Below are 24,053 nucleotides of genomic sequence, written 5' to 3' on the forward strand. Positions count from 1 at the left end.
TAGTACATGTGTGTCACCATATACAACCCTAAGGTTCACTTTCTTGCAAGCATATTGAATAAGTCCATAATAGAATAACCACCATAACAGAATCAATGGAAGACCACACCAGTATGGGAGTTCGACCAGTGTGCAAAAGACAACAGATTATGCAAACACAAAAAGAAAGAAATAATGATATAAATAAATAAGCAATAAATATTGAGAACATGAGATGAAGAGTCCTTGAAAGTACGTCTTGTGGGAACTTCAATGATGGGGCAAGTGAAGTTGAGTAAAGTTATCCCCCCCGGTTCAGAAGCCTGATAGTTGAGGGGTAATAACTGATGTTAAACCTGGTGGGGTGAGTCCTGAGGCTCCTGTACCTTCTTCCTAATGGCAGCAGCCAGAAGAGAGCATGTCCTGGGTAGTGGGGGCCCCGATGGTAGACGCTGCTTTCCTGCGTCAATGCTTCACGTAGATGTGCCCAATGGCGGGGTGGGCTTTACCCATGATGGACTGGGCTGCATCCACTACTTTTTGTAGGATTTTCCGTTCAAGGGTATTGGTGTTTCCATACCAGGCAACGATGCAGCCAGTCAATATACTCTCCACCACACATCTATTTAAGTTTGTCAAGGTTTTAGATATCATGCTGAATCTTTGCAAACTCCGAAAGAAACAGATGTGCTACCATACAGATACGTACTGAGCCTAGGACAGGTCCTTCAAAATAACAACATCGTGGGTGTTAAAGCCGACCTTCTCCACCTTTCAACCTCCAGTGAAGACTGGTTCATGGGCCTCCGGTTTCCTCCAGTCTTGCTGACATTGAGTATTGACATTCATGTTACGGATGTACAAGACAATGCTGAGGCATTTCCGGCCACCCAGCTATGGAAGGATGTGATTAAGCTGGAAAGGGTGCTGAAAAGATTCACAAGAATGTTATGAGACTGGAGGGCTTGAGTTAAAGGAGAGACTAGACAGGCCTTCGAGTATAAAAGACTGAGAGGTGAGCTTAGATTGGTACGTATATAAAATCACAAGGGGCATAGACAAGTGTATGGTCACAGGAGTTTTCCCAGGGTAAGGACGTTTAAAACTACAGGGCATAGATTTAAGGTGAGAGGAGAAAGATTTAAAGCCAACGTGAGGGCAAATTTTTCCACACAGAGGGTGACGGGTACATGGAACAAGCTGCCAGAGGAAGTGATAGATACGGGTACAATTACAATGCTTAAAAAGACTTTTGAAAAAGTACATTGATAGAAAAGCCAGGGTTCCCTTGGTTAATGGTTGGGGTCTGTGGCATAAAACAGGTTAGGAACTCCTGGTTTAGAGGAATATGGGCCAAACGTAAGCAATAGGACCAGCTGAGATATGGAACTTGACAAAATGGAAAACTCTATTTCCATGTCGTATCACTCTATGTTGATAGTAGTTCAAGTCATTTCAAATTACAATAGATGAGGTAATTTGTAACAGTGGTAAGAACATTAATTGTACCTTGAGCATATATAACATACAATCTAAATAATGGTTCCCTTCTCCTTAAAGAACACAGAACAGTACAACACAGGAACAGGCCATTTGACCCACAATGTGGTGCTGAACCAGCTAAAAAGTAAATCAAAAGCACCCAACACTAATCCCTCCTACCTACATAATGTCCGTATCCCTCCATCTTCCTCATATTCATATGCCTATTCAAACACCTCTTAAAAGCCTCCAGTGTATTTCATCCACCACCATACTAAGCATCCACCACTCTCTGAGTAAAAACTTACCCCTCATATCCCATTTGAACCTACCCTCTCCCACCTTCAATGCATGCCCTCTGGTATTCGACATTTCTACCCTGATAAACAGATACTCCCTGTCCACTCTATCTACGCCTCTCATAATCTTGTAAAATCTATGATGGGAGCCTCAGCCTCTGGTACTCCAGAGGAAACAACCCAAATTCATCCAGACTCTCATGGTAGTACATTCTCTCTAAAACCAGGCAGCATCCTGGTAAGCCTCTTCTGCACCCTCACCAAAGCCCCAACATCCTTCTTAAAGTGGAGCAACCAGAACTGTAAGCAATACTCCAGATGTGGCCTAACCAGAGCTTTATAAAGTTGCAACATAACTTCTTGACTTTTGAACTGAATGCCTCAACAAATAAAAACAAGCATTCTTAGTATTAATACCAAAGTCAAACTCCAGTGAGAGGCAAGGAGATGAAGAACAGTGTTCCTATAAATTACTCTTTCCCTTTCCAGAGTACAATTTGACAGGCTTAATTTGGCAGTAATATTTTCTACTCTAACCAAAGAATACTATTTTTAATTCCATGAGTATAACTACAGCCCCAAGGTTCATGTTGTGTGTCCAAATACAGAAGCAGGTTAGTGTTCAATTATACTGACCCTCAACTTGTTGAATGGTTCTTTGAACTTGATTTGCAAACTTTAGTAGAGTTATTAAGAACTCATCTCTGACGAACTGAATATTTGGTGAGTCGCCTCCTGCTTTCATGTCTGGAACACTCATTTTCTCATACTGAAGCATTGCGGTACTCAAGAAACGGGATGAGCCTTGCCTCGGATCAACAGCCCTACTGTGGTGATGAGCCAGAAGTGGCATAAAGAGCTGCAAAAATAGAAAATGCAACATTGAGATTATCTCAGATTTGACAAATGTCACACCTTAGAATGCTTGCTTCAACAGTTTCATGCATGCATTGAACTAAAGTATTGCTAGTTAGCAAAAATATCAACTAAACAATCAACAGCTCCATTTACTAGTCAAGATAAAATAAAAATCTATGAACTAACAACTAGCAAATTCACAAGCAACTTTCCAATAATAAAAACAGAAAATTACAACAAAACTCACTAAGTCCGACAGTATTAATGTTGATTAAAAGATATATCAACAGTCTTAAGATCCCTGCCATTTACTGCACATGTCATTCCAGAATTTACCCTCCAATACACATTTCTTCACATTTATCTGGATTAAATTGAATCTGCCTCTGAAACACACACAAAAAGCTGGAGGTACTCAATGGGCCAGGAAACATCTATGGAAAAGAGTAAACAGTGAACAGTTTGGGCTGAATTCCTTCACCAGGACTTGAGAGGAAGAGGAGAAGACAAGAAAGAAGGTGGGGGGAGAGGAAGAAGTAGTACAAGGTGGTAGGTGATAGGTGAAACCGGAAGAAGGGACGGGGGTGAAGTAAACAGCTGGAAAGTCAAGTGGTGAAAGAGATTGGAGAAGAGAGAATCTGATAGGAGAGGACAGAAGGCCATTGAAGAAAGGGAAAGGGGAGAAGCACCAGAGGGAGGTGATGGGTAGGTAAAGAGATAAGGTGAGGGGGGGAAACAGGAATGGGGAATGGTGAAGGGGGTTGGGGGAGTTAGAGAAATCAATGTTCATGCCATCAGGCTAGAGGCTACCTGGAAGGAATATACGGTGCTGCTCTTCCAACCTGAGTGTGGCCTCATCGTGGCAGTAAAGGAAGCCATGGACTGAATGGGAATCTAGAATTAATATAGGTGACTACCAGGAAATCTGTTTTTTGTGACAGATGAAGCAAAGGAGCTCGACAAAGCGGTCTCCCAATCCACATCAGGATACACAGGAGGCCGCACCAGGAGTACGGGATACAGTATATGACCCCAACAGACTCGCTGGTGAAGTGTCATCTCACCTGGAGGGACTGTTGTGGTCCTGAATGGTAGAGAGGGAGGAGATGTAGGGGCAGGTGTGGCACTTGTTCCATGCAAGCAAGTACTAGGAAGGATATCAGTGGGGAGGGATGGGTGAACAAGGGAGTCTCATAGGCAGTAATCCCTGCAGAAAGTGGAAAGTGGCGGGGGGGGGAGTGGAAAGGTGTGCTTGGTGGTGGGATCCTGTTGGAGATGGCTTAAGTTATGGAGAATTATGTGCTGGGTATGGAGGCTAATGGCTGGTAGGTGTGGTGATAGGAGGATGGGATGATGGCAGATGTGTGCAAAATGGAAGAGATGCGGGTGAGGGCAGTGTTGAAGGTGGAAGAAGGAAAGCCCTTTTCTTTGAAGAAAGAGGACATCTCAGTTGTCTGGAATTAAAAGCCTCATCCTGAGAGCAGGTGTGACAAAGGTGGAGAAACTGACAGGGAGGGAAGAGGTACAGTCTAGATAGCTTCTTCCTGCCCTTCACTTCCTTCCCAGTACTAATGAAGGGTCTTAGCCCAAAATGTCGACTGTTTACTTTTCCATAGATGCTGCCTGGCCTGTTGAGTTCCTACAGATTTTTGTGTGTGCTGCAGCATTTTGTGTCTGCAGATTTGCTCATATTTGGATCTGCCTCTGCTCCACCCAACTTTCCAACTGATCAATGTCCCACTGTATCCTTAAGACTGCTTCTTTATCATCTATGACTTCTAAATTCTCATCCAAATCATTTATATACACAAACAACTAAAGTTCCAGCACCAATCCCTGTGACAAACGTTACAAATTTCCAGTCAGGAAACCACTACCTGCTGTCTCTATCAGCTGGCCAATTTTGGATCCAGTTTACCAACACATCAGATCCCTTGCGCCTTAATTAACAACAAGAGATCAGAGAGGAAAGACTATTCTATTGCACATAGCACCATGGCTCCAAATACAGTATCATATCAGAGCCACTACTTCAACAGGCCAAGCCCCAATGTATGGGAATGGTGGCAGACTGTCAGATGTAATGATAAGTGGAGTGTATCAGCTGGAAAAACAGAGCCACCAGGTGAAAAGTACTAATTAGTCCAAGAGATGCCTTTGCGTCAGGCAACGTAGTTATGAATGACTAAGTGAGTTGGTAGAATTTCAGATGGAGTGAGAGGGAGTACAGGTGCGATATGTACCAACTAGTTAAGTGGCGTTGCAGCAACAACAGTGCACTCAATGTCAGTAAGACCAAAGAGCTGATTATGGACTTCAGAAGGGTAAGAAAAGGGAACACAAACCAATCTTCAGAGGGATCAGAAGTGGAGAGAGGGAGAAATTTCAAGTTCCTGGGTGTCAAGATCTCTGATGATCTTACCTGGTCCCAACATATCGATGCAACTATAAGGCAAGACAGTACCTATAGTTCGTTAGGAGTTTGATGAGATTTGGTTTATCACTGAAAACACTTGAAAACTTCGACAGATGTGCTGTGGAGAGCATTCTGACAGGCTGTATCACTGTCTGGTATGGGGTGGGGGGAGGGAAGGGGGCTATTGCACAGGATCAAAAGAAGCTACAGGAAGTTGTAAAATTAGTCAGGTCTACCTTGGGTATTAGCCCCCATAGTATCCAAGACATCTTCAAGGAGCCATGCCTCAGAAAGCCAACATCCATTATTAAGGACACCATTACTCAGGGCTGCCCTCTTCTCATTATCACTGTCTGGTGTCGGGGAGGGAGGGAAGGGGGCTACTGCACAGGATCAAAAGAAGCTACAGAAAGTTGTAAAATTAGTCAGCTCCATCTTAGGTCTTAGCATTCATAGAATCAAAGATATCTTTAAGGAGCATGCCTCAGAAAGGCAACGTTCTAATTATAAAATATGTCAAAGTCAGCACGGCTTCTGTTAAGAGAAATCTTGTCTGAAAAATCTGTTAGAGTTCTTCAAGGAAGTAGCAAGCAGGGTGGACAAAGGAGAGACAGTGGATGTTATTTACTTGGATTTTCAGAAGGCATTTGATAAGGTGCCACACATGAGGCTGCTTAACAAGATAAAATCCTGTGGCATTACAGGAAAGATGCTGGCATGGATAGAGGAATGGCTGACAGGCAGGAGGCAGTGAGTGGGAATAAAAGGGGCCTTTTTTGGTTGGCTGCCAGTAACTAGTGGTGTTCCTCAGGGGTCAGTATTGGGACCGCTACTTTTCACATCGTTTGACAATGTTTTAGATAATGGAATTGATGGCTTTGTGGCAAAATCTGCAGATGATATGAAGATAGGTGGAGGGGTAGGTAGTGCTGAGGAAGCAATGTAATTGCAGCAGGACTTAGATAAATTGGAAGAATGGGCAAAAATGTGGCAGATGGAGTAGAGTGTTGGAAAATGTATGATAATGCATTTTGGTAAAAGGAATAATAATGTGGACTATTATCTAAATGTGGAGAAGGTTCAAACATCAGAAGTGCAGAGGGACCTAGGAGCCCGCGTGCAAGACTCCCAGGTTAATTTACAGGTTGAGTCTGTGGCAAAGGCGGCATATGCAATGTTGGCATTTATTTCCAGGGGAATAGAATATAAAAGCAAAGAGATAATGCTGAGTCTTTATAAGAGACTAGTCAGACCACACTTGGAGTATTGCTAACAGTTTTGGGCCCCATTTCTCAGAAAGGATGTGCTGTCAATGCAGAGAGTCCAAAGGAGGTTCACAAGGGTCATTCAGGGAATGAAGGAGTTAACATATGAGGAGCTTTGACAACTTTGGGGCTGTACTCACTGGAATTTAGAAGAATGTAGGGGGATCTCATTGAAACCTACTGAATGTTGGAAGGACTAGATAGGGTGGATGTGGAGTCGATGTTTCCTATGGTGAGGGTATCCAGAACTAGAGGGCACAGCCTCAAAATTGAGGCGACAACTTTCTAGAACTAAGGTAAGGTGGAACTTCTTTAGCCAGAGAGTAGTGAATCTGTGGAATGCTCTGCCACAGACTGTGGTGGAGGCCAAGTCCATGGGGATATTTAAAGTGGAAGTTGATAGTTTCCTGATTGGTCAGGGCATCAAAGGATATGGTGAAAAGCCAGGTGTACGGAGTTGAGTGGGATCCAGGGTCAGCCCTAATGGAATGGTGGAGCAGACTTGGTGGGCTGAATGATTCCATGTCTTATAGTCCGTTATTAAGGACTCCCATCACCCAGGACATGCCCTCTTCTCATTGTTACTGTCAGGAAGGAGATACAGAAGCCTGAAGGAACACGCTCAGCTGGAACAGTTTCTTCCCCTCTACCATCTAAATGGATATTAAACCCATGAACACTACTCACTACTTTTTATGTTATTCCTGCCTTTACACTATTTAAATATATTTACTGAAATTGATTTACTTTTTCTCTATATTATCATGTATTGGATTATAGTGCTGCCACTAAGTTAACAAATTTCATGATGTATGCCTGTGATATTAAACCTGATTCTGATTCTGGTTCTGGTAAGCCTCTGAGACCTTTCAAAAGACTTGAGATAATTTCCATGGGAGCACATGGAACACAGGTATGCCTGGATAATATGCTGGAAACTAGTTAGGACTCTGTCTGCCCAACCCAAGCAGTCTGGAACACAATTGTGTGTCTGAGTTGGAAGGGCATCACAAATGTTATTAAGTCCATGGGCCCAAGACAGACTTGAAGAGGCCATGAGCTGGTTGAATCCACCCTCCAGATCTTTAGCTAGAATGGAAAGATAGACAGCAGAGAGTGGGGTTAGAGGCAAAGTACTACATTTGGTGTGCTGCTGAAAGGTCTTGGCCCGAAACATCCACTGATTATCCATTTCCATAGATGCTGCCTGACCTGCTGAGTTCATCCAGCATCTTGTGTGTGTTGCTTTGGACTTCCAGCATCTGCAGAATGTCTTGTGTTTATACTTGGTCGGTATAGTGATAGCGATAGGGTCACGGCTGCAGAAAAGGAGGAAGTCATGGAGGGATTGTCTACTGAGTCTCTGTGGGTAGAAGTCAGAAACAGGAAGGGGTCAATAACTCTACTGGGTGTTTGTTTTCTTTATAGACCACCCAATAGTAACAGGGACATTGAGCAGCAGATAGGGAAGCAGATTCTGGAAAAGTGTAATAATAACAGAGTTGTCATGGTGGGAGATTTTAATTTCCCAAATATTGATTGGCATCTCTCTAAAGCAAGGGGTTTAGATGGGGTAGAGTCTATTAGCTGTGTTCAGGAAGATTTCCTGACACAATATGTAGAAAAGCCTACAAGAGGAGAGGCTGTACTTAATCTCTGATATTGGGAAATGAACCTGGTCAGGTGTCAGGTCTCTCAATGGGAGAGCATTTTGGAGATAGTGATCTCAATTCTATCTCCTTTACCAGAGCATTGGAAAGGGATAGGAATAGACAAGTTAGGAAAGCGTTTAATTGGAGTAAGAGAAAATATGAGGCTAGCAGGCAGGAACTTGGAAGCATAAATTGGAAACAGATGTTCTCAGAGAAACGTACTGCAGAAATGTGGCAAATGCTCAGGGGATATTTGCATTGCATTCTGCATAAGTATGTTTCAATGAAACAAGGAAAGGATGGTAGGGTACAGGAACTGTGGTGTACAAAGGCTGTTGAAAATCTAGTCAAGAAGAAAAGAAAAGCTTACGAAATGTTCAAAAATCTAGGTAATGATAGAGATCAAGAAGATTATACGGCTAGCAGGAAGGAGCTTAAGAAAGAAATTAGGACATAGTCATAGTCATAGTCATGGTCATACTTTATTGATCCCGGGGGAAATTGGTTTTCGTTACAGTTGCACCATAAATAATAAATAGTAATAACACCATAAATAGTTAAATAGTAATATGTAAATTATGCCAGGAAAATAAGTCCAGGACCAGCCTATTGGCTCAGGGTATCTGACCCTCCAAGGGAGGAGTTGTAAAGTTTGATGGCCACAGGCAAGAATGACTTCCTATGATGCTCTGTGTTGCATCTCGGTGGAATGAGTCTCTGGCTGAATGCACTCCTGTGCCCAACCAGTACATTATGTAGTGGATGGGAGACATTGTCCAAGATGGCATACAACTTGGACAGCATCCTCTTTTCAGGAGAGGCAGGAGGGGCCACGAAAAGGACTTAGCGAGCAGGAAAACCCCAAGGCATTCTACAAGTATGTGAAGAGCAAGAGGATAAGACGTGAGAGTGTGACGGTGGAAAAGTGACAGTGGAAAAGTGTATCTGGAACTGGAGGAGACAGCAGAGGTACGTAACGAATACTTTGCTTCAATATTCACTACAGAAAAGGAACTTGGCGATTGTAGGGATGACTTACAGCGGACTGAAAAGCTTGAGCATATAGATGTTAAGAAAGAGGATGTGCTGGAACTTTTGGAAAGCATCAAGTTGGATAAGTCACCGGGACTGGACGAGATGTACCCCAGGCTACTGTAGGAGGTGAGGGAGGAGATTGCTGAGCCTCTGGCAATGATCTTTGCATCAAAGATGACAGGTTCCAGAGGATTGGAGGGTTGCAGATATTGTTCCGTTATTCAAGAAAGAGAGTAGAGATAGCCCAGGAAATTATAGAGCAGTGAGTCATACTTCAGTGGTTGGTAAGCTGATGGAAAAGAACCTGAGAGGCAAGACTTATGAACATTTGGACAGGCATAATATGATTAGGAATAGTCAGCATGGCCTTGTCAAAGGCAGGTCGTGCCTTATGAGCCTAATTGAACTTTTTGAGAATGTGACTAAACACATTGATGAAGTTAGAGCAGTAGACATAATGTATATCAGCAAGGCATTTGATTAGGTACCCCATGCAAGACTTATTGAGAAAGTAAGGAGGCATGGGATCCAAGAGGACCTTGCTTTGTGGATCCAGAATTGGTTTGCCCATGGAAGGCAAAGAGTGGTTGTAAATGGTCATATTCTGCATGGAGGTCGGTGACCAGTGGTGTGCCTCAAGGATCTGTTATGGGACCCCTTCTCTTTGTGATTTTTATAAATGACCTGGATGAGGAAGTGGAGGGATGGGTTCGTAAATTTACTGATGACACAAAGGTTGGGGGTGTTGTGGATAGTGTGGAGGGCTGTCAGAGATTACAGCGGGACACTGATAGGATGCAAAACAGGGCTGAGAAGTGGCAGACGGAGTTCAACCCAGGTAAGTGTGAGGTGGTTCATTTTAGTAGCTTAAATATGATGGCAGAATATTGTATTAATGGTATAACTCTTGGCAGTGTGATCAGAGGGATCTTGGAGTCCAAGTTCATAGGACACTCAAAGCTGCTGCATGGTGCATTGGCCTTTATCAACCGTGGGATTGAGCTTCAGAGCCGAGAGGTAATGTTACAGCTATATAGCACCCTGGTCAGATCCCACTTGGGAGTACTGTGCTCATTTCTGGTCACCTCACTATAGGAAGGATGTGGAAACTATAGAAAGGGTGCAGAGGAGATCTACGAGGATGTTGCCTGGATTGGGGAGCATGCCTTATGAGAATAGGTTGAGTGAACTCGGCCTTTTCCCCTTGGAGCGGCGGAGGATGAGAGGTGACGTGATAGAGGTGTATAAGATGACAGGCATTGACCGTATGGATAGTCAGGGGCTTTCTCCCAGGCTAACACCAGAGGACACAGTTTTAAGGTGCTTGGAAGTAGGTACAGAAGAGATGGCAGGCATAAGTTTTTTTAAGCAGGGAGTGGTGAGTGTGTGGAATGGGGTACTGGCGACGGTGGTGGAGGTGGATACGATAGGGTCTTTTAAGAGACTCCTGGATAGGTACATGGAGCTTAGAAAAATAGAGGGCTATGGGTAACCCTAGGTAATTTCTAAATAAGTATATGTTCAGCACAGCATGGTGGGCCAAAGGGCCTGTATTGTGCTGTAGGTTTTCTATGTTTCTATATAAAAATATGTTTAGTAGGTTCACAGAAGGAGCAGAGAGCATTGAAAAAACATCTTTGTAGGTGATATCAAGCAAGAAGGGCTGAGTTTAGAGACTGGACAGGAAGTAACAAAATAGCCAAGGTAAGTATATAAAATTAGGATATTAAAACTTTGTTATTCAACCATTTGGAAACAGCAACAGTTCTGCATCTGAATCACCAGTTAAAGTCATGGAGCAATGTAACACAGATACAGATCTTTCAGCCCAACCACTCCATGCTGATCATGGTGCCCACCCTGAAAGACCCATATCCCTCTAAGCCCTATTTAAATGCTTCTTAAATGCTACTATTGTACCTGCCTCACTCCCTTCCTCTGGCCGCTCATTCCATATAGTTTGTACACAAACCCTCTGCATGAAAAAGTTACCCCACAGATCCCTTTTAAATCTTTCTCAGCTCACGCTAAATCTATGCAAATGTATATTTTGGACTCCCTTACACTGGAGAATAGATTGTTAACAACCACCTTATCTGTGCCCTGATAATTTTAAACATTTCTGTAAGATCTCCCCTCATTCTCCTATGTTCCAAAGACTAAAGACCTAGCCTGAAGAACTTCTCCCTAAAACCCAGACCTTCCCATGTTCCTTCACCCAGCAGTACTCCAATTCCCACGACCCCTTTAAACTGACCAGGATCAATATTCCTGTGCTCCCTTTAAATTTCACTGGCGGACTTCAAATTTTATTTATAATACTATGTAACATTTAAACATGATCCTAAAAATGTGTTGGAGTAGTTTGTAAAATTTGCTACTCCTGAATGTTCCAGATTATCAGAGTTTCCTTGGTTGATGCACTTTATTGCCTGAAAAAGTCAAAAATTCAATCTCAATTTTAATAGTAATTTAAACAAAAAGAAACAGGGTGGCAAGTTGGGGAGGCACAAACTACATGCTGAGAAATTCAATAACCTCTCACAAAGAACTGTACAATTGTTGAAAATTTTGTCTAAATGCTGAAATGGAAAAAAAAATACACATCAAAGTTTAATCTCTTCAGATATACTGCAGGATGTCAAGAAAATCTGAAGAGAAGGTACTTAAAGATATGGAGTCTTGAGTCCTGGGTAAGGTTTAATAAATACGGTTTGTGGATTGGACTGTAGTTCATGACATGATGTGTTTCTGGTTACTCCTTCCTTTTATTACTATTTTGATCGGGGTGGACTGGCTGTGGCCAGCAGCCAACAAACAACACAGCCCTACGTTGAACTGAGTTGAACTAAACTGAATACTCCTCAACTGTTTCAATGACTTTGTAGTTTGATGCTTTATATTCACTTGTTTTTTGCCGTTTGCGTGATTTTTTCTTTTTTTTTTGCACATTGGATATTTGATGTTTTCTTTGAACGGGGTTCCATGGTGCTCTTGGTTTTGTGGCCATCTGTGGGAAGATGAATCTCAGGGTTGTTCTCCTGCATGCATACTCTGATAATAAGTGTATTTAGAATCTCTGAATCTTTGGTAAGATCCAATGACTATTAAAAATTGTATGTTAAAACATTACCCAGGACTTCAGAAATTTCAATTGAAAGGGAAACTAAAATTTCTTATAAAGGTATTTTTAGTAATGGAATTGTTAAATCCATGTATCATATTGATTAACTGCTATACTCGGTCATTTCATTACAAAATGTGTCATGCTCAGACTTATGTCATCGATTTTAATGTTTACCTACATTTATGTAATTGCTATTAAACAGGATCAAAAAGCAGCATTTAAGGAGCTGGAATTTGGGCCATAGGGAAGATTTCTAATAACATTCCACCAATCCTTCAATGGTTTCTTTGATTCACCTGTGTTAAGATTTGATATAACATCAACAAAGGGTGTCCATTCAGCATGCCGAACTCCAGCATTTTGGGCATGAGTAAGTTGGTCTCTCTCATGTCATTGGGTTCTGTAATGTTCTCTAGAGATACAAAAATATAAAATTAATGTAGGTTTAACAGTAAGAACATTTCTATACAGCATGTGACAAAATGTAGTATTCTGACCAATTTTCTGTGCAGCCATGACTAAAACAAAATTCACATAGAAACCTCCCAGATTAATAACCACAAGAGATGCTGAAACACACACAACATGCTGGAAGAACTCATGTCAGGCAGCATCTTCGGAGAGGAATGAACATTTTGGACAGAGACCCTTCATCAGGACTTGTTTCATCGAGTCCCAATGAAGGGTCTTCGCCCAAAACATCGACTGTTTATTCGCCTCCATAGATGCTGCCTGACTTGTTGAGTTCCTCTAGCATTTTGTGTGTAACTCCAGATTAATGAAGGGTGGGGTTCTGTGGCCTTTTATCTCCGAGTCAGATGATTGTAGGTATAAGTCTGACTCCACAAACCTGTACCTATAATTAAAGCTGATACTACTCAGAGAGGGCTGCACTATCACAGGTACATCATAAATCAGGCCCTTCACCACTATCAACTACCCTTTTTACAATCACCCTGCATTAATCCCATCATTTTATTCTCCCACAATCATCTACACACAAGGGGCAATTTAGAGTATACAATTAATCTACCTGCCTCTTTCCATGTACTTGATGTCCTTGCTAGGCACCCTGAGCTGTATACAGTTCTTCATGTTGTAAAGCTGCAATACACCTTCTGCTTTTCCCTAGAAGCCTCAATTTTGTGATGTGAGCACGGATTGCTCAATTTCTAGCTGCTCCCGTTAAAATACACTCAGATTTCACTTTGCCTGATGCTTTTCACCCTGTCACAACTTTGTTCATTCACTTAACATGTCAATGTTTCATTTCAGGTAGGTAACATTATTTATCAGTGCTGTGGCAAAGTGCTAATTCAACTACTTATTAATAATGCTGGGGAACAATTCTTTCTGTGCCAAAGTGTTCATCTTGAAACCTGTCTCAATACACAACAAGATTATAAAGATGCCTACCTTTTTTATTCCTGAGAAAAAAGAATGCATCCTCATTGGTAAACTCCTGAGGAATTTTCTCAAGTGAAACATGAAGCATCGGGTATTCCACTAACTGTGTTATGATTTTCTGAAATAATGAATAAACATAAATCTGAATATTAATGATGCATAAAAATAGGTAGTTTACACAGAAAGACATTTTGTAAACTACATGCACGAGGGTTTCACCAATACACTCCTACATATGATTCTGACAGCTGTATCAGGAACATGTAAAGTACCCTGGATAACTCTTCCTACAAATCAACAAACTGGCTCAGAGACTGCACTGTATTTGAGGGTGACAACAAAACAATCAAATACAGCCTCCTGCTTTACTGTGTCCTGAAACATTCAGGCAATTTTGACAAGGGCTCAGGGAGAAATCAGCCACCCCAGAGGTAACAGAGACATAGCCAGAAGTGTACAAAGCGAACCAGTGTCCCTCCACCTCAATGTCTGCTATACTGAATATCAAGGAGGGCTTTGAAAGTTTTTGGCAGGATGAAGGGGATAGGCAGCCCAGACAACTTGTCACAAACAGGAGAAAATCTGCAGATGCTGGAAATTCAAGCTACACACACAACGTGTGCCTGCAAAGCTGAAGAGCTTTAACAGAGATCTTAACTTCAAAAGTTTGACTAAAGTTTAAAGTAAATTTATTACCATGTGTCCCCATATACAACCCTTTCTTATGGGCATACTCAATAAATCTATAATAGAATAATAAACATAGTGAATCAATGAGAGACAGCACCAACTTGGGTGATCAACCAGTGTGCAAAAGACAACAAACTGCAAATACAAAAAGAAAGAAATAATAATAAATGAAAAAGCGATAAATGTCAAGAACATGCGATGAAGAGTCCTTAAAAGTGAGTCCATAGGTTGTGGGAACAGTTCAGTGTTTGGGGTAGCAACGCTGAATGAAGTTAACCCCTCTGGTTCAAGAACCTGATGGTTGAGGGGTAATAACTGTTCCTGAACTTGGTAGTGGGAATCCTGAGGATCCTGTACCTCCTTCCTGATGGCAGGAACAAGGAGAGAGCATGATCTGGATGGTAGCAATGATGGATGCTGCTTCCCTGCAACAATGCTCCATGTAGATGTACTCAATGCTGGAGACGACCTTACCCGTGATGGACTAGGTTGTATCCAAAGTTCAAAAAGTTTAAAGTAAAATTTAACATCAGAATACATGCATGTCACCACATACAACCCAGAGATTCTTTTCCCTGCAGGCTTACTTAACAAACCTATAGAACAGTAGCTATAAACAGGAACAATGAATAATAAACTGTACAAATGCAAATATAAGTAAATAGCAATAAATAACAAGCATGAAATAACAAGATAAAGAGTCCATAAAGTGAGACCATCAGTTGTAGGAACACTAGAAATAGAGTAAGTGAAGTTATCCCCTTTTGTTGAGGGCCTGATGGTTGAGGAGTAGGAACTGTTCTTGAACCTGGTAGTGCAAGTTCTGAGGCTCTTGTACCTTCTACCTGATGGCAGCAGTGAGAAAATAGCATTGCCTGAGTGGTGACAACCTTTGATGATGGATGCTGCTTTTCTATGGCAACATTTCATGTGGATGTGCTCAATGTTTGGAAGGGTTTTGCCCGTGATGTACTGGGCTGAAGCCCCTACCTTTTGCAGGATTTCCTGCTCAAAAGGTATTGGTGTTCCCTTACTAAGCTATAATGCAGACAGTCAGCACACTTTCCACCACACATCTATAGAAGTTTTTGATGACATGCTAAATCTCCACAGACTCCTGAGGAAGCAGAGGCACTGTTGTGCTTTATTTGGAATGATGGGTCCAGGACAGGTCCTCTGAGAAAGTGACACCCAAGAATTTAGTAACTTACCCTCTCCACCCCTGATCCTCTGAGAAGTACTGGCTCATGGATCTCTGATTTCCTTCTCCTGAAGACTACAATCAATTCCTCAATCTTATTGACATTGAGTGAGAGGTTGTTGTTATCGCACCACTCAGCCAAGTTTTCAATGTCCCTCCTGTATGCTGATTCATCACCACCTTTAATACAGCCCACAACAGTGGTGCCATCAGCATACTTGTATATGGTGTTGGAGCTGTAGTTAGCCACAGTCATAACTGTAAAGCACACACCCCTCTGCTGATGGAGATTGTGGAGGAGAAGTTTTTGCCATTTCAAACTAACTGGGGTCTGCAAGTGAGGAAACCCAAGATCCAATTGCACACGGAGGTATTGAGACCCAGTTCTTGAAGATTACTGATTGGTTTTGAAGGGATGATGGTATTAAATGCTGAGCTGTAATCAAAAAAGAGCATCCTGGTGTATGCATCTGCATTGTTCAGATGTTCCAAGGTTGTGTGAAGAGCCAACGAGATGACATCTGCTGTAGACCTGGTGTATCAGTAGACAAATTGGAGTGGATCTAAATTGCCACTCAGACAGGAGCTGATGTGCTTCAACACCAGCCTCTCAAAACACTTCATCACTGTGGATGTAAGTGCCACCGGGCGATTGTCATTGCGACAGGCTGCCCCGCTCTTCTTGAGCACCAATATGATTGAAGCCTGCTCAAAGCAGGTAGGTACCAAACACTGCAGGAACGAGATGATGAAGATATCCATGAATACACCAACCAGTCGGTCAGCACAGGTCTTCAGTACTCAGTCAGGTACTCCATCCAGACTGGATGATTTCTTTGGATTCACTCTCTTGAAGGCAGCCCATGTGTCATCTTCAGACACTGAGACCACAGGATCATCGGGGAGACATGAGGGCACACGATGGTTCCTCCCTGTTCTGGTGGTCAAAGCGAGCACAGAAGGCATTAAGCTAATCTGGAAGCAAAGGTCTGCTGTCCCCTATGTCGCAAGATTTAACTTTGTAGGAGGTTGTGGCATTCAAACCCTGCTACAACTGTCAAGCATCCCTCATCGATTCCGGTCTAGTCTGGAATCTCCACTTCACCTACGAGATGGCTTACTGGAGAACATCTCTGCACTGCATTACTCTTATCTCCAGACTTGAATGCCTCCCATCTGGCTCTCAGCTAATTACAGATTTCATGGTTCACCTAGGCCTTCTGATTGGGGTAAACCCTGAACGATTTAATGGGGACACACTCATCTACAGCCGTTTAATAAAGTCTGTTACAATCCTTGTGTATTCAGGTCATCAGATGAGTTTCTGAACAAGGCCCAGTCCACTGACTCAAGGCAATCCTGTAACCGTTTCTCAGGCTCCCACAGAGGCAGTATCCACCACTTTTTATGAAGATTAAAGAGTAAAGATCAGTTTATCTGGAAATAAAGTCATCAATATAGAAATGCTTGTTATTTTAGTAATTAAGAGTTTGGGGCAACTTGGCAGTTAGTGTGTAGGGTAACGTACTTGGTGTAAAAGTACATAATTCATAACCACCAATATTAAGTTGGGGTTTCACTTTAAGAGACTGGTCTGATGTGATGACATAATTACGTAAAGGGTTTTTAGTGTGTTGCAAGTTCAGTTTTTGGTGTTTCAATAAATGACTTGCTATGGCTTTTCTAAAAAAGATAAGATGCCTCACTTCATTTTATTTGCAAAAACTCACGTTGGTGACCCAATGCTCTAGGACGATTCCAGAGTTATTGAACACGTTGGTCAATACATGCCGTCATTTGGTATGTAGAAGCTGAGGCCCAGTTCACTCTGCGAGAAATAACCAAATATTTCTATGTAGTAGCATTGCTCAGCAACTCCACGGCTGTGAGAGTGGTGAGTCAGCTAGAACACGACAAATACTGATCACTGAAAATCCACCTCTTACAGACTTGTGGACCATCAGAGTCTGACTGCGCCAAACAATTACTCTCCTTGCCCAGCCTCCGCAATGGTAAGCCTGTGGAGCTAATGAACCATATGTTGTCTCTCCTGGGAAACCACCATCTTTGTTTTATTTTTAAAGGAATTTTCATGCAGCAACTGCTTGATCAAGTTTGTATAACCCCCACTAATGTACCCATGATGGACTATAGGGAGCTTGCTAAGATGGCTAATAGCCTACACTCAGCAAGGCAGCAACGTATCATCAACAAGCCTGCTCAGCAAGGGGCCCTCAACATAAGGATGCCCACACCTGCGAAACAGACTACACCAGGCCTGTGTTTTTACCTTGAACACTAGGAAATGCTGACCACCTTGCAGCTTTGGCAGTGCCAGCACATTGGCACATCGGAGGTCTGTGAATATTGTTGGTTCCAGATGCCAGGGTTTTCTACTGTTTATTACAGACACTCTTTCAGGCCCATGCTTCTTGTGTGCATGGGCACTCAAGTGAGTATGCTGTCAACATTGCCTATTGATCAAAAGGCAAACAGCGATTAAACCTCGCTGGAGGCCGCCAACGGCAGCAAGATCCAGACTTATGGGACATGATGGGTGACACACTGCTTCAGATGGTGACATTACACTTTGGACTTCATCCTGGCTGAAGTGGCTACACCTCTGCTTAGTGCAGATTTCTTGCATGCCCAAGAATTGTTGGTCAATCTTAAGAACTACTGGCTTGTGGATGCCAAGGACTTTGGGTCATTACCTTGCTCCCCTAGTAAGTTCTCCTCAATGACTCTCTCAAGCACATGCACCACCACATGTGAGCTACTCGACTGCTGAGCAAATTCCCAAACATCACCAAGCCCCAGTTCTCCACGAGTCACAAAACATGGGGTTGAGCACCACATTTCCAATCCATGCCCGCACACATAGATTGGACCCAGAAGAGCTGGCAACTGAAAAGGCTAAGTTTGCCAATACGGAAAGACTTGGAACTGTATGCCAGTCGAACAGCTCCCAGACTTCCTCTCTCCATGTGGCCCCTAAGTCAGGAGGTCACCACCTGTGTGGTAATTACTGACACCTTAACAAGGTCACCACCCTAATCGCTACCTGGTCCAAGACATCCAAGACTTTTCAGCATGCTTAGCTGAAAAATTCAATTTTTTCCCCATCCAATTTAGTTAGGGGTTACCATGAGGTGTCTGTGTGCTCGGAGAACATTCCCATTTGGCCTTTTTGAGTTTCTACGCATGCTGCTTGGGCTAAAAATACAGCACAGACTTTCCAATGTCTGATGGACTCTATATTAAAAGACTTAGATCTTCTTTTTGTTCATCTGGATGACATATTGTCACCAGTACATCCAAATCTAAGCATGTATCCTATGTCTGCATACCTTTCAAGCATCTGGCCAACACGGGTTGATTATTAACCCTGCTAGAAGCCAGGTTGGGTGTCAACCGCTGACTTTCTTGGCCATCGCGTCTTCACAGAAAATGCGAAACCCCTCCCGTCAAAAGTAGCCGCTATTATGGATTTCCCCCTGCCCTGCAATACTAAAAAACTAAAGGCATTTTCGAGCATGGTAAGTTTCTATCACCAGTTCTTTCCACGAGCTGCTGAACTTACACTTCCCCTGTATCGTGCGCTTAAAGGAAATATGCCTAATCAAGTGTTTGACTGGTCAGCGGACATGACCAGGGCACTTGATAATACCAAACAAGCTCCAACGCAACCCTACTGGCGCACCTGCCCCCCAATGCACCCATAGCCATTATTACTGACGTTTTAGACTATGCTGTGGATGCTGTGCAGGAACAGTTGGTTGGAGGTGTGTGACAGCCACTCACCTCTTCAGCCGCCAGCCCCATCCCCCCCGAAAGGAAGTACAGCACGTTTGACCATGAGCTTCTTGGTCTCTTATCTGGCTGTTCGCCATCTTTGTTTTCTTTTAGAAGGTCACCATTTCACTACAAACCCCTCATGCACGCGATGGCCAAGATATCAGACTCTTGATCTGCACGGCCGATATACAACATATCAAGGGGAAAAATAATTCCATGGCTGATTGCCTCTTACAGCCAGAAGTCACCCATCTAGCATAAAGATGCCCACAGCCGTGGCCTGAGCATTCATCAGCACCTGGGTTGCTCGGTTTGACATCCCATCTGATATTTCCACTGACCACTGTCCCCAATTCATTTCAAACCGCTGGGATGCGATGGCCCAGAACCTCGGCGTTAGGCTACATCACACCATGATGTATCACCTGCAGTCCAATGGCCTATGCAAGCGAATTCACCACTCTTGAAAGGTTGCCCTGAGGTCTTCTCTGACTGATGACTGTTGGCACGATCATCTCCCATGGGTCCTGCTGGGGCTCAGAACAGCTCCAAAAGAGGACCTGCAGTCGTCCGTGGCTGAATTGGTATACAGACAGCCATTCCGAGTGCCACGTGATTTCATTCCTGATGCCATGACTGCCTGGTCAACCTTCCAACCACGTTCCACCATCCTCAGTAAATTCAATTCCTTTTCCCCTTTTCCTACCTCCCATCATGGCGTACAGCACTCTTGGGTTCCTGTTGACCTACATTCCACCTCATTTGTTCTCATCCACCATGATGCACGCCAACATCCCCTTCGGCCCCCGTACACCAGCTTGTTCCACACTTTGGAACACAGAGAAAAGACTCTTTATCATAGATAGGAGGGGTAAACCTGAACATATTTCAGTTAGATCACCTTAAACCGGTCCACCAAGATTTGGAGGATTCCACTACCGAGCCCCTGGCATCACGACATGACCACAAGCGTGTTAACACACCTCTGGACAAGCCGGAGGTACCTGCTGTTCCTCCACCCTTGGAACGCAGGACCTGAGCCGGGTAGCTCATCCGAGCTCCGGATAGGCTCACAGTGCCGGTTTCAGTGAATTCTGGGCGGTCCTGGGTAGGGTAAAATGTACATAATTCACAACCACCAACACTGAGTTGGGGTTTCACTTTAAGAGGCTGGTCTGATGTGATGACATAATTACATAAAGTGTTTTTAGTGCAGTTTAGGTTCAGATTTTGTTGTTCAATAAATGAGTTGCTATGGCTTTTCTGAAACATAAAACACCTCACTTCATTTTATTTGGGAAAACTTACAAGTGTAATGCTATTACAGTGCCAGCACCCCAGGTTTAATTCCATTATTGTCTATAAGAAATTTGTTCATTCTCCCCATGACTGTGTAGGGTTCCTCCGGGTGCTCCCGTTTCCAAAATTATACGGGTTAGAAGGTAATTGGGGAGACTCATTGGGCCAGAAATGCCTGTTGCCATGCTGTGAGCCCCTCCATTCATCAGGGTCGACCGTAGATATTGCATCTTAGCTGTCTACATGATCTGCAAGCCAAAGTAGTATGATATGGAGAGCAAGCCTGTTGCACATGCAGCAAGCTCCCCCTCTCCATGCTGATGATGAATCCAAAGGAACAGCAGAGATCAATACAGTTTGGCACCAGCTGCATCACAGGAGTCGCCAGTCAGCATTGAACTCCAAGTAGGACTGCCTTCGGGTCTCCAGCTCCAGATTTTTCCTCAGGTTTACTTCCAAAGCCTTCCCATGAGTGGGTATAGCCACAAGGCAGTGGAGGTTTGAGATCAGAGTTTCCCTTCTCCTAGATGAGATGGCAAGCCTGGCTGATGAACTCCATCTGCCTGAAGTGACTGGTTTTAAGGCACTAGTAACCCATCTTTGCCCCTTCTCCAGTCAGTAGAAACGGTTCCACAGTATTTAGTAACTAAGCCACACATGAAGACCAGGAGGTGGACTTGGTCGTCAGAGGCTATTTGAGACACATGCCATTGGGAGCATTTAATAGGTAATGGGAGTTTATCTGGGTATGATAACCTTAAGGAACCAACCATGTTGTATCTCCAAATAAAAAAGTAAAGTAAATGGACCTAAAGCATCCAGATTTCTGATGTAAGACACATTGAAAATTCTAAAATTGACATTTTGTACAAGATTGGCATTAGAAGCAGAATGAGTAGAGAAGCTCATGGCCCAACAAAGGGTCTCCAGTCTCTTTCTCTTCTTACTCCACAGGTGCTGCCCGTACTTCCAAATTTGCCTGTTTTTACTTCCAGCTCTCTATCATCTGCACTAGTTCACTTATGTTTGGAATGAGTTTATACTGAAGCTTTATAAAATAATTCACTTTGAATATTAATGCTGCTTCCACAAGGATCTGCTTCAGTACACAATGCATAGATTTGGTTTTTATAAGGAAAATGTCGTGCAGTGCAGGTCAGCCCAAAGGATCACAAACACATTGTACTTGGTGTCTAAAGGTATCTAGACTGCAGCTGTCAACCTTCTAACATTAAGCAATAGTGAACTAAAACCATGATGTGATGCATACAGTTCGTGGGAGTTTTGGCGTTGTAGCTTCTTCGTCAGCCTGGCTTGCCTGGGATGCTGCAGTTTCCAGAGCCACAGTTGAGTGTTTACGACTACCGGGGCCTGTAGATCCAAGGACAGTTCAGACAAAATAGTTATTCTTTCCCCTTTTGCAGGCATGCAAATTTTGCACATAGGAATGGGGAAATATGCATCCAATGCAGCTTCACTTTCTTATCATCTCATTCATGAAACAAAGAACAGGCTTTGCAATACTATGTCAGAGAGTGAGAGACCTGAAGGTAAGTCAGTACAGATGTCTCAAATTGCGTCCACAACATTTTCAAGAGGGAGGGAGAGCAGTCAAACGTCTGGTACATATTGGTACCAATGACATAGGAAGGAAAAGCAAAGAGGTCCTGAAAAGAGAATAAAGAGAGCTAAGTAGAAAGCTGAGAAGCAGGACCTCTTGGGTAGTAATTTCTGGATTGCTGCCTGTGACATGCGCCGGTGAGGGTACATAGAAACAGGGTGATATGGCAAATTAATGCATGGCTGAGGCTGGTGTAGGGAGCAGGACTTCAGGTTCTTGGATCATTGGGATCTCTTCTGGAGGAGGTATGACCTGCTCAAAAGTGACATGTTACACCTGAACCCGAGGGGAACCAATATTCTCACAGGCAGACTTGTTAGGGCTGTTGGGGAGGGTTTAAACTAATTTGGCAGGGGGTTGGGAACCAGAGTAAAGGAACTCAGGATAGGATGGATGGCATGCAGTCAGACTGTCAGAAAGGGCAGGCAGATGATACGACATAATTGCAGCCAACAGGGTGAATATCAGTGCATTAGGGATGCAGAATCAAAAAGGGTAGCAAATGTAGCACTCAAACTGTTATATCTCAGTGCATGAAGTAAAAGAAATAAGGTGGATGATCTTGTTGCACTATTACAGATTGTCAGGTATGATGTTATAGCCATCACTGAATTGTAGCTGAAGAATGGTTGTAGCTGGGAGCTGAATGTCCAAGGTTACATGTTGTACTGGGGGGAAAAATGAGGAAGATGTAGGACAGATGTATTGCGAACACTCAAATAGCAAAATAGTACAACCATGGCTGACAACTGAAGTAAAAGCAAAAGCGAGGGCATAAAACAAAACAAAAACTAGGGGGAAGATAGAGGATTGGAAAACTCTTAAAAAACTACAGAAAGCAACAAAAAGAACCATTAGGAGGGAAAAGATGAAAAGAAAGCAAGCTAACAAACAAGATCAAAGTGGATAGTAAATGCTTTTTCAAGTATGTAAAATAAGAGATGAGAGTGGATATAGAAAATGGGGCTGGAGAAATAATAATGGAGGACAAGGAGATGGCAGATGAACTAAATGAGTATTTTGCATCAGTCTTCACTGTGGAAGACACTAGCAGTGTGTCGGATGTTTAAGGGTGTGAGGGAAGAGAAGTGAGTGCAGTTGCTATGACAAGGGAGAAGGTGCTCAAAAAGCTGAAAGACCTAAGGGTACATATGACACCAGGACTAGATGAACTTCACCGTAGGTCTCTGAAAGAGGTAGCAGTAGAAACTGTGGAGGCATTAGAAATGATCTTTCAAAAATCATTGGACTTTGGCATGGCACCAGAAGACTGGAAAATTGCAAATGTTACTCCACTCTTTAGGAAAGGAGGAAAGCAGCAGAAAGGAAATTATAGACCAGTTAGCCTGACCTCAGTGGTTGGAAAGATGTTGGAGTCAATTATTAAGGATGAGGTTATGCAGTACTTGGTGACACAAGACAAGATAATAACGGGGGACAAGGAGATAGCAGATAAACTAAATGAGTATTTTGCATTTGTGTTCACTGTGGAAGACACTAGCAGAATGCCAGATGTTGAAGGGTATGAGGGAAGAGAAGTGAGTGCAGTTAGTATTACAAGGGAGAAGGTGCTCAAAATGTCAGGACAAAGTCAGTATGGTTTCCTTAAGGGAAAATCTTGCCTGCCGAACCTGTTGGAATTCTTTGAGGAGATTACATGTGGGATAGATAAAGGGATGCAGTGAATATTGTCTATTTGGACTTTCAGAAGGCCTTTGACAAGGTACCACACGTGAGGCTGCTTACCCAGTTAAAAGCCCAAGCAATTACAGGAAAGTTACTGGCATGATTAGAGCATTGGCTGATTGGTAGGAGGCAACAAGTGGGAATAAAACAGTCCTTTTCTGGTTGGCTGCCAGTGAATAGTGGTGTTCCACAGGGGTCAGTGTTGGGACTGATTCATCAATGATTTAGATGATGAAAC

At 43.1% G+C, this 24,053-nt stretch overlaps 1 protein-coding gene across 2 annotated transcripts in view; it reads right to left on the minus strand.

Annotated features, from left to right (window-relative positions):
* Positions 1 to 24,053, minus strand: part of dnah10 (dynein axonemal heavy chain 10) — a 283,837-nt gene that overhangs the window by 253,177 nt on the left and 6,607 nt on the right. The window contains exons 3-6 of one of the 2 annotated variants that reach the window (XM_072240729.1): positions 21,779 to 21,879; positions 13,530 to 13,638; positions 12,410 to 12,525; positions 2,397 to 2,619 (exon numbers count right to left, since the gene is read on the minus strand). In XM_072240729.1, the coding sequence (XP_072096830.1) occupies positions 2,397 to 2,619; positions 12,410 to 12,525; positions 13,530 to 13,638; positions 21,779 to 21,879 (549 nt within the window). The remainder of the gene's footprint in view (positions 1 to 2,396; positions 2,620 to 12,409; positions 12,526 to 13,529; positions 13,639 to 21,778; positions 21,880 to 24,053) is intronic. The other variant, XM_072240730.1, reaches the window with a different exon arrangement.

The sequence above is a fragment of the Mobula birostris genome, chromosome 22, assembly GCF_030028105.1.
Source record: "Mobula birostris isolate sMobBir1 chromosome 22, sMobBir1.hap1, whole genome shotgun sequence".
Lineage (NCBI taxonomy): Eukaryota > Metazoa > Chordata > Chondrichthyes > Myliobatiformes > Myliobatidae > Mobula > Mobula birostris.